Source organism: Myiozetetes cayanensis, unplaced genomic scaffold (genome assembly GCF_022539395.1).
Source record: "Myiozetetes cayanensis isolate MyiCay16 unplaced genomic scaffold, myiCay2020 scf18, whole genome shotgun sequence".
Taxonomy (NCBI): domain Eukaryota; kingdom Metazoa; phylum Chordata; class Aves; order Passeriformes; family Tyrannidae; genus Myiozetetes; species Myiozetetes cayanensis.
Window position 1 is genome coordinate 2,356,904 of NW_026087389.1, and position 15,590 is coordinate 2,372,493.

Consider the following 15,590-nt stretch of genomic DNA (forward strand, 5'->3'; position numbering starts at 1 on the left):
CTCTTCCCTGGGAGAGTTCAAGCCCACGGTGGATGGAGCTCTGAGCAACCTGGGGTAGTGAGAGGTGTCCCTGCCCATGACAGGGGGTTGGAACTGGATGATCTTTAAGGTCCCTTCCAACCCAAACCATGATGTGACTTTGTGATTCTGTGATACCATGTTTATTGTCACCTGCTAGAGAAGCATAAAAAAAGAGGACAAGCCTGGAACTGGCAGAGACAGGAACCCTCCATAAGACCTTTGGACTGGTGCTGTCTCCAAACCCTCAGTACTGCCCTTAGAAATTCCAAGATTGTTCTATCCATCCCTTTATTCAGCTCTCACCATTTAAAAACCTGACATGTCGAGCCAGGGCTGAAGAAGGGGCAGAAATAGGTGGGATATTTGTACCTCAGAAGTTTTTTCAGAGATTTTGGCAAGTTTTGCCATATCTGCTTGTCTTTCCCATTCATCCACCCAGTGTTAGCCCAGCCCCAGGGGTGGCAACGAAACCAACAGGACTTGAAGTTCACAGGAGTTGATGTCAACCTGCTATCACTTCTAGATTCCAGTTTCCATATATTCCAGATTCCACACACAAACTTTATCTGATTTCATCCTCCCTAAAAATGCAGGAATTTCGGGTAGTTTTGCTGTGCAGCCATAAAAGTGAGTGCAAGTGCAAACAGTCTGGGCTCTCTTGGAGGGTTTTGTCACTCACAATCAATGTCTCTGTGCACATCAGAGGCAAATAATCTAAGACTGACAAGAGCTGCATTAAAAAGGCAAAACAGACTTTCAAGCCTTGTGTTTCCCTGTTTCATGATCCAACTGATGCTCAATTAGCTCATGTGTTAAATGTGTTCAGTACTTACTACATTTGCATGGGGGAAATTTTGTACCACTGCTCAGTGGAGCCTCAACTGGGTCAGAGTTGAGAAACAGATGAAAATTCACAGCTGAATGCACCAACAGAGGCTCAATTAATTCACAGCTCCATTTTAATGAAATGAACAGTGGCTCATTTGCATCCACAAATCTACTAATGCTCAGATTTTCAGCTGGCAAAATTGTCATTACAACAGTGAAGCTCAAATTCTCCCCTTGTTGACCAGCTGTTTGCTGTCCCCACTGTCCTACTGCTCTCAGTCTCCTGTCCTGGCTAAAAAATCAGGATAATTTCACAGCAATGTTTTGAGACACAGTTATTTACAGCAGTGGAGGGGTTAAGCAACTCAAACCTGAAGAGAGGCTTTCTCTTCCTTTTGTTAAACTTCAGACAGTGCTACACTGTAAGGAAATAATGTTCCTTGTGTTATTGCCATGATAAATAATACTAATTTTATTGTCTCTTTCTCTTTGTAGCCCTAGCCTTGTGAATCCCTCTAATAAAAAATAAGCACATTAAAAAAAAGCTTTAAAAGTTGAAAGCTTTTGCTGACTTTATAGCTGGTTTTGAATGTCACATTTTACAAAGCCCTTGGTAAGAGCAAGGAAGACTAATTTTGGCTTCATGTGATGGAGAATATATATCTGTGATAATCTGCTGGGAAATTTAGGAAATCTACCCCCTCTGGAAGGTGACCCTACAAGAGTTTGGGACAAGATGGTTTCAAAGGTCTCTTCTAACCCAAACCATTCTATGACTCTACTTTGAGAAACAAATAGATCCCCCTTTCTAAGGAAAATGTATTTTCTTCTGTATAAGGTACAATACCCAATTTTGAGTCCTGTCCTGAAATGCAGTTTGCCAAACTTCAGGGCTTGGCAAATGAGAGAAAGAGAAAGGAGAAAGTGGCTTGTAGAAGCTGCTTCCATTTTAGTGCTTTCAATCCTACAAATACTGATTTTAGAGGTGGGAGAGAGTTGATAAGCAGGGGGCTGGAGAAACATAAAACAGACCAAAGGTTTGGGCATCAGATGAATTGTACCAAACTGAGCAGGTGACTGTGAGTCACCCAAAAATGAGTCTGCTTCCCATGAGTTTCCAAGCCCCAGAAGATAAATGGGTAGAGGTTAGACAGTAAGGATCCCGTGCTGGAGTCAGTGGGATTTGGATGCTGTAAGTTATTTCCTCCAGTTAAAGCCAATATCCTGCTCCTCCTGATGCTCAGATATCAAACAGAGGTGGGCTATGTCAGAGAGCTGGTGTTATCATTTCACATGCAGGTCCCTGAGCAGGGGATAAGCTTGGTTTTGATTGGGAGAACACAAATGTTGTTCCTCAACTGCTCGAGTGAAAGGTTGTGTTCAGGTTATGGGTTAGATATATTTTGGGACATGTCTAAAGGAGGAAGCATGGGCCAGCTCCAGCCTTTATCACAGGATGGTTTGGGTTGGAATGGACCTTAAAAACCTCAAGTTCCACCCCTGCCATGGGCAGGGACACCTTCCACTAGCCCAGGTTGCTCAGAGCCCCATCCAGTAACGTGCCCTAGGGGAAGGTTCCTCGCCCATGGGACACAACCCTGTAGGAGTGAGTAGCTCTGGTGCAGTGAAATTCCCACACCTGGAACCTGCCAACCTGTCTGGGTGGAAAAAAACTGCCAGAAAGCTGGGAACTGACCTGCTGCTTTGGTTTTCAGTAGAGCTGATGGTCTGCTTGGCTCCCCAATCCCAACACTGTTGCTGGCGACCACACGGAACTCGTACTCAACCCAAGGGCTTAAATCAACCACCGTGGCCTTGTGAGTCCTGCCATTAATGACTTCAGGGGCTAAAAAAAACCAAACATGACGATGACAGTGGATCTTTGAGGTACAAATTAATGGCATACATAAAAAATTCCAGGCAGCTCCCACATTTCTCACCTGTGGAAACCACCTGCCATCCCACCGAGAACGGAGTCCTGGTCTGGACGCTGTAGATCTGGACTGGACTGTTATTCTCTACTCCAGGCTTCCAGGATAACACAGCAGTAGTGCTAGAAACATGTTCAACTTTAACATCTTCTGGTGGACCTGGGGGGCCTGATATGATCAGCATTTTAAGATGAAGGCATTGGGAAGAGAAGGTTCGCTGCTGGAATGGGTTGGGCAAGTCTTACTCTCTCAAGTCACTGGAATTATTCGTGAAGCTGCGGTGTCATAAAAGCAGCACAATCTCTAAGTGATGGCTCCTTCCTTGCCTGAATTACATTTTTATAAGGAATGAGGGTGTGTGAGTCAGGAAAATTAATGTCTTTATGTTGCTAACATGAAAACTACAAACAAAGGAAAGGGGAGGGGGATTTTTCTGACAAAGAAAGTTCCTCAATGTGTCTGTTGTTGAACCATCCAGCATTCTCAGAATTCCTACTGAATTCAAACTGAGGTTTAGCAAGAATGCCGGATGGGTACCCTACGGAGATCTCTGATTTCTCTGAGGGTTTAGAAGGTCTACCCCATCCCAGCATTTCTCTCCCTGCTGGCACTAAAAGCTGAGTTAGTTGCCCATAGAAAATATTTTTCATATTATCTCCAAATAGGGGAAACAAAGGAATGAGGCCTTTTCATTTTCCCAGCCTGCACAGGGACCCAGAGACACCTGGAGGAAGTGAAATGAGGGGACCACCTGGACCTGTGTGGCCAGAAAATGTTGCCTTCCAAGGAGCCCATGGCAGACCTGCACAAGGTCTGGATGAATACCAGGACCATGTTGGCCACAGTCTGAGTCAATTCTGGGGCCAAGATACAAAATGTAAAGCATTTAACTATTGAAAGGTTGAATTGATATTGGGATCATTTAAACAAGAGCTGATGGTAGGAATTTCTGGTTCCTCCAGAAGATGGATGTGTCTCCATTTCACAGACATACCTCTCACAATGATATCTGCTGCTGCAGATTGACTGTCTAGAGTTGTTTGCACCGTGCACACATATTTCCCAGAATGATGGAGCTGAATATTTCTTATCATCAAATCCCCAGCAGATTCCTGGAGATACAAAAACCAACAACAACAACAAAAAAGTAAACTAATCACTCACAACGTGCTTTTCGGACTGGGCATTTTTATAAATTGCTCAATATTAATGAAAAATTCAGCTTTTAAATTAAAATATTCATAGCTCTCATCAGTTTCTTTCATGTGGACATTTTTATTATGGCTCCACAAATAACTCAAGCGCTTTTATGAAATTTAGGGCAGAGAAATAAATGGCTGCAGCCCTTGTAAAGGAACAGTGATTTGCCAGGCATATAAATAGGGATGGGAGAATTATGGTAAACATTTGTGTGGTCTAAAGACAGTGGCAAAGGGTTTCATCGAGGAGTTGGGGAAACTTACTCTTCCAATCCTTTCAAAGTGATTTATTCCCCTGCTCAGCTGGATTCTCTGGCCATTGAATGACCATGTGAACACCACGGCAAGGGAGGGGTCGTGGGACACCTGGCAGGGCAGGACTATGCTTTCTCCAACTGTTGCATCCGTGTCAGAAGGTGGAATAGTGATTACAGTCCTTTCTGCAGAGACAAAAACCAGATCATTTTGATTAAAAATGCTTATAAAAATAGTGAATCCCGAAGGAGTTCTGTCCCACTGCTGAAATTATTTCAAATTGGCCCAAACGTTCCATAATAAAGGGAATTGTCTCTAATACAATGATGATGTCAGAACACTCTTGCCTTGTGGTAGCCCCTTGCTTTGGCAGTACCAACCCAAGGAGCCTGGTGTGCCTCTAGGGGTGAGCAGATGTCCAGGGCAACATTCTGAATGAGTCATATTGTATTTTGCAAAGCCCATAGTCAATAGTTATGATCTCAGTTAAAAAAGTACAGGCTTCATTAAGACTCTTAAAAACATCTTCAAACTTGAAAATCTCTCCTGAGCAGAAACTGCAGCAAAAGCAAAAATTGCTGTTCATCTTCACTTCCTTTATACATGGACATCCTTAACCTACATTAATGTTAGTGGTGCTTTACTACACAGCACTGCTTGGGTTACAGCTTCAAAGATACTTTCCCAGGCAGGAAAACTATTTATTTGATCATTTTTAACCCATTACACTGAGAAACAGACTTGCAGCTCTTATTAAGGGAAGTATTAACTCGCTGAAGGGGAAAGAAATAGGTTTACATGGCTTCACTTGTGTTGATATGAGTGGCAGGCAGATTAGAGATAACAACCACTTTGTTGTAAGCAATTCCCTTGGATAAAGCTTTTGTGTGTGCAAGTGTTATAAAATAGGGAGAATTTAGACACCTGTATGAAATGGGAGCAGAAACAGCATTAATTTGTTCTGAAAATAATGTGAGTGGAGGAGAAGAAAATGTGCACAAGCTGTGTTAGTTCAGTGTCCTCACAGCTTAACTCTGTGTCAGAAATCATCAAATCCCAGGCTGGTTTGGGTTGGAAGGGACCTTAAAGATCATCCAGTTCCACCTCAGGGACACCTTCCACCAACCCAGGTGGCTCCAAGCCAGCCTTGGACACTCCCAGGGATGGGGCAGCCACAGCTTCTCTGGCCAACCTGTGCCAGGGCCTCAGGGGTTTGGTTTTCCCAAGGCCCTGGTTCCAAAGGGTTGGTGCCTGAAGGGGATCCAGCCCCTGACCTTCAAACCCCTTTTCAACCACACTGTCCCCATCTTTGAAGTCATTGATCAGTGTGTGAGTGGAGGTGGGAACTGGCAGGGTTTCTTCCCAGGATCTGGGCTGCACTGGTCACTGGGTGAGTGACTGGGTGGCAGTGGGCAAGCAGAAACAAGGGAGAGTGTTGCATTTTCTTCTAACTTTATAAAACAGAACAGGGTCTTCCTAGTTTTGGTGGTATGCTGTGATACAGCAGAGATACACTTGGTGCACTCATCAAGAAACATTTTCGAAGGAAAACAAAGAAGGAACTTGTCTGATTTGTATTATTATGGACAAATTAATTTGGGGGTTTTTGGTATCATCAAGAGAGTGTCTGAGGTTCCCCTCGGGAAGCTCAGCCCTGGAACACACAGATTTGTCTGCATATTCTGATTGCTCTTCACAGCCTTGTCATCATCTGTGGCATCTCCCCCAGCAGCTGAGGACAAGGTCTGCAGAAATGCTGTGGCCTCAGATGACTGTCTTAAAGATACTCCATCATTAGTTTAGAGAGATCTCTTCCTCTCCCTGGGAGCAGTGTGTCACATGCCATAAATTCCAGACGATTCCAGGGCCCTGTTCTCTCTCTGCTGGCACAGCTCCACCGATTTCAGCACAGGCTGGCAAAAAACTCAGCTCCATAAATCTCAAATGAAGTAATTCCACTGAGGAGTGCAAGGAACCTTGAATATATAATTTTGAAAAGTATCTGGGAACTACAGAGAAACCTCTACAAAGTTTTCTCCTCTTGCTTGTCCTCCTGCACTTCTTATCCTCACAGCTGAAACAGAACTGCATAAATGACACTTAGAGGGGAAACATTAATATTATTATGGTATTATCATCTTCTTGAACCTCTTCTTCATCCTCCTCACACCCAGTGATCCCACTGATGCAGTGTTCACTTCTGTGATATTTTCTGCTTCTTTTAAGGATTTGTCTCCATGACTTTCACCCCAAATACTTTTAAAAGCTTCTTAAAAGCTCTTGGGTCTGTGTTATCTCTCTTGCTTAGCAACAGCAGACATGCATTATATGGCAAATCCCATTTCAGAGGAGAAAAGGGAGAAGATGTTGTGAGTGCTGGAGGTGTAATAAAGACTTCTTCCACAAAGAATAAACAACTCAATGAGCAGCAATAAACTTAATTTGCACATTAGATATGCTTTTCCAAGTTCTGACATTTCAGTTGAAAATAATGCTGAAGCAATGAGGCCTATAATTGAACAGCCAAAACTTCTCCAGAGGGGAAACAAAAACAAATGTTCCCTGCAAACAAGATCATTTTTATACCATGTTGTTACTCAGTGTTTTAATAAACTTCATAAATGCCAAACTAAATTTTTTTTTTTCATGTTTTAATGTGATTTTTCCATAGTGCTCCAATGTATGTGACACGTGAAGTGGTACAGAACCTTAACAAAGAGCTGCCTAAACCCTAAACTTCTTGGTTTATTCATTGTTGGCTGTGCTGTGGCATCATCTCAGCTCACACCTTGTGCTGCATCAGTGCTAATTGATCTTTCAGAAGATGAGTATGGAAAAGATTTTCCATCACCAGCTGCAGCAGGCTGGGGAGGAGCTCACCCCTGCAGGCTGCAGTTACTCTGATAGCACTGAAAACAAGAATATTAAGGAAAAAAGAGAGTTGTAAATTCGAATCATAGAGTGGTTTGGGTTGGAAGGGACCTCAAAGCTCATCTTGTTGCACAAAAGAAAATCCCAAAGTACCTTTCACGATCAGGTTCCCGGAATTCCTGGCGGCTCCAAACTGGTTTGTTGCTACACAGGTGAACACTCCAGCATCTGCCCTGGTGATGTTGGAGAGCCTGAGGCTGCCATCCTCCAGGAACACCACCCTGGGGAAAACAAAGAGAAGAGAACCATGGAATCCCAGAATGGGTTGGGTTGGAAGAAACCTTAAAGTCCATCTCGTTCCACCCCCTGCCATGGGCAGGGACACCTTCCACCTGCCCAGGTGTCTCCAAGCCCCTTCCAACCTGGCCTTGGACACTTCCAAAGATGTGAAAACCATGGCTTCTCTGGGCAACAATAGAAAACCAGAATAGAAAAAGACTTTTGTTAGATGAAAATGCCACACTACTTTTAATATTGAAATGTTTCCACTTTTTTTCTCTCCCCCAGCCAGCTGAATATGTATCAACCAATTTTCACCTCTGCTTATTCTTGATTTCTGTATTAGCAATGTTATATTGACAGACTGGGATTGATCACTAACTTTTCCAGCTGACTTTCTGGCAGCAAAATCTGGAGTCTCAGGAGAAAGAAGGAAGTCTCAACTTGTTAGTTAATTGTGCTGTATTTTACCAAGGGGACTTTTTTTTTTTCAAGCCTTACTAAGGTTGTGTCTGAGCCCAGTTGTCTGGATAATTATTAAAGGATATTAACAGAGTGGCTGAAATGTTGAAATGCCACCCCACAAGCCAGGGAGCCAAATAAAACACATCATTATCTCACAGGCTCTCCAACCCCCTTTATCAGTCACCAAGATGTTTGCCCCAGTTTCCAGAGTATTGGGGAAATTGCATTTAATAGTAATTTCAGGACCATTCCTGGGTTTTATGGACAAAATTAATTTTTGATCTTGTTCCTAGGGTTCTTCAAGTCCATGAGATGCTGCTTTAGGATGTAAGTCAGTCCAGAGATTGGAATATGATTTCCTGGGATAAGCTCTCACTCTTTGCCTGGCACCTTCCAGCTGTTACCCACAAAGTATTCAGGATTTTGGGATCTTCTTCAGAACACACAGAACACACATCTTAAAGCAGAGAATTTGAAAATGAAAACTGAATTAGGTAAACAATGAACTTTTGCACAGAAAATATTATCCTGTGGTGGTTTGTTACTGTTTTTCTCAGTTCTTCATCTACGTGTTGCACCTGGTGGAGGTGGACGTTCTTGACCAAATTTTTATCTGGGTTTAGAAGAAATTTAAGACATGAAGCTCCTGGAAGTTTTATATAAATGGGTTCAGGATCCCAGCTCCTCTTGTCAGTAATCACACTCCATAAAAAAATCTGCCCCCAACCACAGAAGAGCTGCCTTCAAATGCCACACTTCCTGACACCTGTCAAAATCCAGCCACAAATCCACAGGAAACCAGGCTTCATTCATTTCAGCACTCACAGCAGCACTGCATCATTTTTTATATTCCTCTTTTAATTGACATTTAACTCTAATACAAGAATCCTTTTATAAAATAGAAGATATCTCATTCATGCATCACAGCTTGGGCATTTAATATTTATTACTAACAACATAAGATCGGGTGATTTAATGAATTATTAAAGGGAATGAACAATCACAGGAGCAGAAGTTGAAGCTGGCAGTAGAATCAGAACCATTAAACACAGAAAAAAAACCCATCACACTGTCTCCCTGCTTTCCACTCGGGGATTTATACACTTGTAGCTACACGAGGAACACACATCAGTCCTTGTCCTGCTTCCCTGTACACCCTTCCAGCCTCTCAGGATTGAAGACAAGCACTAGACTTGGATTTCTGGGGAACTTTTCACTTAGATCCCCCCCCAGATTCATGTCCCCCACACCCATCTGACCTTACCCTGCTGAAAGATCTGCCCCTGAGCAGGGCAAGGTGGATTTAGGAATGAGAGAAGCCGAGATGCTCCTGTTGTTCTGGGCATGCTGTGACTGGGCTGTGGAGCTGAGAGGGAAAAGGATTTAGGCTTCAATGGAAAATCTTTGTTTCCTTGGCAATAATCACCAGGTACTGCAGCAGCTGTTAGCTGAACATTTGTAGAACGGAGAGGAAATAAGTTCAGGTTTAAAAATCCATTGTAGATCCATAGTAAACTTGAGCAGAGCAAAATAGGAAGCAAAAAGAAAAAAAAAAAAAAAAGAATACACTCTTCAATCCGGTGATGTATCAAGTAAATGACATTTTCTTGGATAAGGAAGGATGAATGAAGCTGTGTCAGGGCAGGCTCAGGGTGGATCTCAGGGAAAGGTTCTTCCCCCAGAGGGTGGTGGGCACTGAACAGGCTGCCCAGGGCAGTGGGCACAGCCCCAAGGCTGCCAGAGCTCCAGGAGGGTTTGGATGATCCTCTCAGGGACAGGGTGGGATTGTTGGGGTCAGGAGTTGGATTTGATGCTCCTTGTGGGTCCCTTCCAACTCAGGATGTTCTGTGATCCTGTGATTCCATAATATGAGGAATTCTGCTGCTGGGACAACTCTGCATCAAGACAGGACACGTGGGTGTCTCTCCCTCTTGGCAGGGGGACACACAGTGAGACACTATTTTAAAGGCAGGCTTAAATATGAAGAAATTCAAGTATTCCACTCTGCCTCTGCCATATTTTTTTTGCATTAATGATGCATTTCTTCCCATCAGCTTTCACCAGCCACCAGAAAACATCATCAGTAGAAATTGCTGGTGATAAAATAGTGGATGCAACCGAGTGGTTGGGTAACATATGGTGTTCATCAAACAGCATCCAAAGAGATTCGAGTGTGAATCAGCAAATGTTCATAAATTGGATACCTGAATCATAAGTTATAACAAGCCACTGTGGTGTCTTTCTCTCCATCAAATATTGATGACCTGTTATTTTTACTGTAGTTGCACCTAAAAGCTCTTAGGTGCAAATTAGAATCCAAAAGTGAGCACGAGGCAAAAAGGGAAGAGAATCTCAGTCCCCAAAAGCTTCAATGGAGATAAATACAGAGGAAAAACGGGCTGTGAAATATAGAATAGCAAAGGGGACAAGCTTTGAAAGCACAGGCTCTGATTGCAGCTTTTCCACTGAAGTTTAGTCATGTCTCACTCAGATTTTTCCCCTCTGTCCTTCACGTGGATTTGAGCCCTGAATAATTCCCATTTTTCTAATTTATCCGCTAAGAGTGGTTTGTACCCACTCAAGAGCTGACAAAGGTGATGTTTGATCTGAAGAAATGCTGTTCTGAAACAATATTTCAATGGCTGGGCAGGCTGAGGATGGAATGGCTCTTTCAGTGGATCAAAACAGAGCTTAGCAGAGAGAAACCAGGTGCTAGGAAAAACCTGGGAGCTGTTTGAAACGGGTCAGGCTACCTAACAACAATTAGGGAGTGAGCAGTAAATAAGACACTCAGGCAGAATTTATCTTAGAGCACAAAGGGCTCCAGAGTGATTAGTGTAGTGGGGAAGGGGATTAAAGAAAATAAAAAAAAAAAAAAGTGAGAAATTTCCAGCTGTCCTGAGGTCTGGGTCAGGAGAGGGATGAGAAACAGAGCCCGGACAAAAGTCAAGATGATCCATTTCAGATGCAAGACAAAAAAAAACAAACCATGAGCCACGATTCGACACTCTGGGTGGGTTCAGAGGGGCTGCACTTTGTCCTCTTCCATTTGCCTTTCAAATAAGAGAGCTGGGATGCAGCAGGCAATGGGAATATTTCCTTTAATGGGCTTTGGATCAAGCTCTAACAAGTGGCTTAAAAAGAAGCTGTGAAATGCTGTCTCACCTGCTGAAAGGCTTGCTGAAAACCAGCGCTTTTCACAACATTTTAGGCTGTGTGAAGGCTGGAGATAATAATTCTTAGCAGCTGCATCAGAAGACAAGGTAATTCCAAGACAGAAAAGTTGAACTTGTCCAATACAATGCAAGGAGAGTATTTTGTCTGCCAGGAAAACTGGACTTCTCTCTATAAATAAATAAGTGCCTGTGGAGGGACAAAAAGCAGGAGATCTGAAGTGGATCTAATGAATGGATCTCCTCCCTGTGAAAGGAGGAGAAGGAAGATCTCAGGACACAGCTGTTCATAAAGCTCTGATGGAGCCAGGGATTGCTTGAGCACAAGCCTAAGTCTAAATCACCCTCTTCTAGATTAAAACTATTATATGTGAGTATTGAAAGTCCCCTCTGAGTGACTCCACCAGCAGAAGGGATGCACACCAAGTGCAGGAAGGGAAGACAAACAGCCTCCCCAGGACCTGCTGGAGTCAGAGCTCTGTGTGATGTTCAAAAAGAGGAGTCTGCAAAGTTTGTGCAGGAGACACCAGGCTGGGAAGAAGTGAGAGCTCATTAAAATTGTCACACATACTTTTTAAGTTAAGAACTCGAGAAATCAAGCAGGGATGATAGGTACAGCTTTTAATTAACCAGGCCAAACAAACCAGCTCCCAGTGTGTTGTCTCACGTGAACAAAAGATTGTTGATGGCTATTTGCTTTGATCTTAAGAGCACGAAAGAATAATATGTATTTAACAAGGCTGAGAGAACAGTAAAATCTGAGGAAAGAAAGAGGTGTCAGGTTATTAGATTTGGAAGTGCAGCAGGGGTAGGCTTGGGCACAGCCAAGCTGTTTTGGGGAGGGTTGGGATGTTAATTCATGGATGTGAAATGCATGGATCCAGTCCAGAAAATGCCTTTGAAATCCCCATCCAGACTGGTTGAGGTGGATTGGTGTAAACCTGGGGGTGAATCGAGCCCCAGATTCCAGCACTTCCAGGAGGGCACCGATCTCTCCAAGGGCGCAATTCCTTCCCAAATAAAGGAATGCTGATTCTTCCTGTAAAGATCCCCTCTCCTGGTCTCCTGTCTGCCTCTATCCTCTGACACCTCCCGAGGTTAGTGCAGCCACTGAGCAGATAAAAGGGAGGCATCTGATCTGATGGAATCAGAGGCAAAGTAATTTTTATTATCTGAGAAATCCCATTTGAAACCGTGTCTTCTCAGCCCCTCTTTGCTGCTCAGGAGCAAACCCACTCCTGCTTTCCAGGCTGTGCAAAGATATATTGTTTATAAATATCGGCAGACACGCCAGCAGACGCTGAGACAACATCTGACTTGTCTAATTTTACAAAGACTGAGAGGCAGGAGAGAGGCTGAATTAAAAACTACAAAGGGGAGAGAGTGAGGGGCAGGAACAGCACAGCTCCCAAGAGGCTCAGAATTACAGTGATTTATGCAGATGGAAATGTGAGCAAAGTTTGACTGAGTGAATGACTTGTCCCTGCTGATGACAGCCCTGGTATTTTTGAAAAGGTCCCACTGAGTCCCATCTGAGATCTGACTGTCTGTATCATATGTTAATGATCTTTGTACCTGTTTATTCTATTCTGAGGGTAATTTGTATGCTAATAGTATTGCCATTTAATAAACTATGCTTAAAAGATTTTCTTTATCCGCATGCTGATATAAATGAGCTTCAGGGTTGACTGACAATTAACTGGAAATAAAATAAATGCCATTATAATCTTTTAACTATTTGGATCAAAACAACATTACACAATCTTGCTGAATACTCTTATTAAAATAGTTGAGAAAAGAGCACTATTAGAATTTATACAAGGTGATGCTAAAACACTGTCCCTTCCTATTTCTAGAAATTCCCCTCTCTTCCTAAAAACAGAATTAGTTTTGCATCAAATCTCTGCAGTTTGGGACCACAAATATTTATTTATGTAAATATATACAGACATCTGAACTGAGCTACACTCCCTCACAAGGCTTCCAGAGAAAAGCCAGTATTTTTAGGAGCTGCAACTGCCTTTAACACAAACCAGCACACATTGTTTTGCCCTGTCTTTAACATACTCAAGGATTATAAGTGAGGCAGATGTTTTTATGTGATGACCAAAGAAAAAAAGCTTCAAAAATACCATATCTGTAGAGATGTGCCTAAATCTATTGTAGTCACACATCTCAGAACTTGCAGCCAGGGAATACTGGGCAACAGCACCTCTGTGTGTGTGGGAAAGAAAAATAGAAAGTGAACTGAATTGCCAAATAAAACAGTTGCCAAATTTCTGTCTTCCTACAAGTTCTGCTGGTTTTATGAAATCTTTTGCAACTCCACTACATCAGACAGAAGTTCTTTCAGCACAGGATGGTCTGGCCACACTACCAGGGTTCTAATCCACCATTAATCATCATTTGGATGCTCCAGACACCATTAGGAGCTCAGACACAGCCACTCATACAGCCAAATTCACTCCAGATGTAAAACTAAGCTCTTAATATGGGACTTAAGTGGAATTTAAACAGTACATAAGGCTCTGAATTACCCTCTGCATGGGAGTTTAATTCAGTTACAGGACACTTCTTCCCTATCTGCTTGTCAGAACCTGTCTCAAAAGGAAAAGCACAATAAAACCTGCTGTGAGGTTGAAAGGATTCTGTACAAACAAGGAGCTGACACCAGTGTGGTACTGCCTTGATTTCAGAAATCCTGGAAACTCACCCACAAAACAGAATCAGAGAATCCCAGGATGGTTTGGGTTGGAAAGGACCTTAAAGCTCATCTTGTTCCACTCCCTTTCAGGGACACCTTCCCTGGCTTGCAGAAAACCCTCCCTGGGCTGGTGAATTTATACCTAATTTGAGACACAATTATAGGCACCATATATAGTTCACTTAGACCCACATCCTTGCTCAAAATAGCACAGAAATTTTATGTCTTCCTAATGTGCGAGTCACGTTCTGTCACTTGTGAGCGTCCCTTAAGCTTTTCCTTTCCTCTCTCAGATTTCCCTCTTAGAGAAAAATCTGAGAAGAGTTTTAGTTCTCACAGCAAAGTATTTCCTTGTGATAAAATCCCGTGGCTAAAGCAGAGCTGTTGGTGTCCTCCTGCAAACCTCATGGCTTTGTGGCTGGTGCTTGGCTTTATGTTGGCCCAACATCAGCCACTTGTTCAAGGTGCTGTTTCTGTGCTGTCACTTCACACTCAAAATGACCCCAGAAACTCCTCCCTGGAAGACTCTTTGTTCACCATGCCCAGTCCGTGTTTGTCCTGTGCAGGGCCAGGAGTTGGACTGTGATGATCCTTGTGGGTCCCTTCCAACTCAGGGTATTGATTCCACGGGAATCAGTATCTCATTTTATATCCCCCCCTCAGCATACCCTGATCTGTCACCTCTAAATTCCATTTTGCTTCAAAATTTTGGGATCAAAATCTTTTATTTGGTGCCTGTGCCACACGTTTTCCATCCAATCCATCCAATTTTTGTATGCTACAGCAACACACCCCAGAAGAGTGCAGCAGTAATGATGTGCATGGCAGGACAGCTTGGACTGCAGGAGAAGCACAGAAGGCTGCATTCTCTCATTATTTTTTTTTTTGTACGAGCTCATAATTAGGAACCTTGATTCCCAGCCCACTGAAGTCAATGGAAAAACTCCAAGGAGATTATCTGGCTTTGGATGAAGTCCTGAACATCAATCAGAACATGTGCATGAGGCAGGGACAGGACAGGAGCTCAAAGGGAGAGAGGGCACAGCACTGGTGTTCACTGGGGCTGGGTTATTGCAGCTCCACGTGACATGGAAGAGGGACAGATTGCTTGGGCCAGCTTGGCATGCAGGACAGCCCCTGGAAAGGCTCACCTTAGCAAGGTTCCCAGGATGAGTGGGAACAATCTAAAATTGTAGCAGGGAGGTGTCACGCAGAGGGGAGCTGTAATAAATCCAGCATCAGGCAGGGTTTCATCCTTTCTCACACGCAGAACATATGGTTCATCTGCTCCCCCCGTGCTCACGCTCTCTCACGTGCTAAACTCGCTCTGAGTAGTCAGCAATAAACAGAGAAATTAGGTTTATTGGCTTGTTCCACTGTGAAACTGTCCAAGGAAGGAGAAAAGAAAGGAAAAAGCCCTTTTTGGGTGTCTTCCACTGCACTAACACCCTCTGCCTGCTGCCCTCCAGCGTTTCGTGGGGTCAGGTACCAATGGGGGTCCCCTCCTGCCTTCTTGTGTCTCTGCAGTGGGTTCACTTCAAATGCAAAGAGAGCAGAGAGAGGGGGGAAACAAAGGGAAATAAGATAAAGGAGGAAAAATAAAATATTGTCTTTTTCTTCCCCTCATCTGTGCTCATTCTTCCTTCTCCTCATGTCTCCCTCCTCGTGTTTCACTCATGTTTTCCCTTCCTCTGCCTTCACCCTCGGCGTGGGGGAGAAGACAGAAATAACTGGAAACGTGGAGAAGGGAAGACTGAAGGTAATTCAGGACAGTCTGAGGTGTTTTCTACCAACCCTTGCGTTGTAAAACTTTTCTTGTGCCAATCTCACTGGACCACCAAATATTCCTGTGAGTGCTGCCACG

The 15,590-nt window shown here is 43.4% G+C and overlaps 1 protein-coding gene across 4 annotated transcripts in view; it reads right to left on the reverse strand.

Annotated features, from left to right (window-relative positions):
* The window catches only part of CNTN6 (contactin 6), a 124,511-nt gene that overhangs the window by 11,028 nt on the left and 97,893 nt on the right, over positions 1-15,590 (reverse strand). For all 4 annotated transcript variants that reach the window (XM_050313248.1, XM_050313247.1, XM_050313246.1 and 1 more), the window contains 5 exons: positions 7,259-7,386; positions 4,244-4,419; positions 3,775-3,892; positions 2,790-2,948; positions 2,546-2,695 (listed from right to left, as the gene is read on the reverse strand). In XM_050313248.1, coding sequence (XP_050169205.1) covers positions 2,546-2,695; positions 2,790-2,948; positions 3,775-3,892; positions 4,244-4,419; positions 7,259-7,386 — 731 coding nt within the window. The remainder of the gene's footprint in view (positions 1-2,545; positions 2,696-2,789; positions 2,949-3,774; positions 3,893-4,243; positions 4,420-7,258; positions 7,387-15,590) is intronic.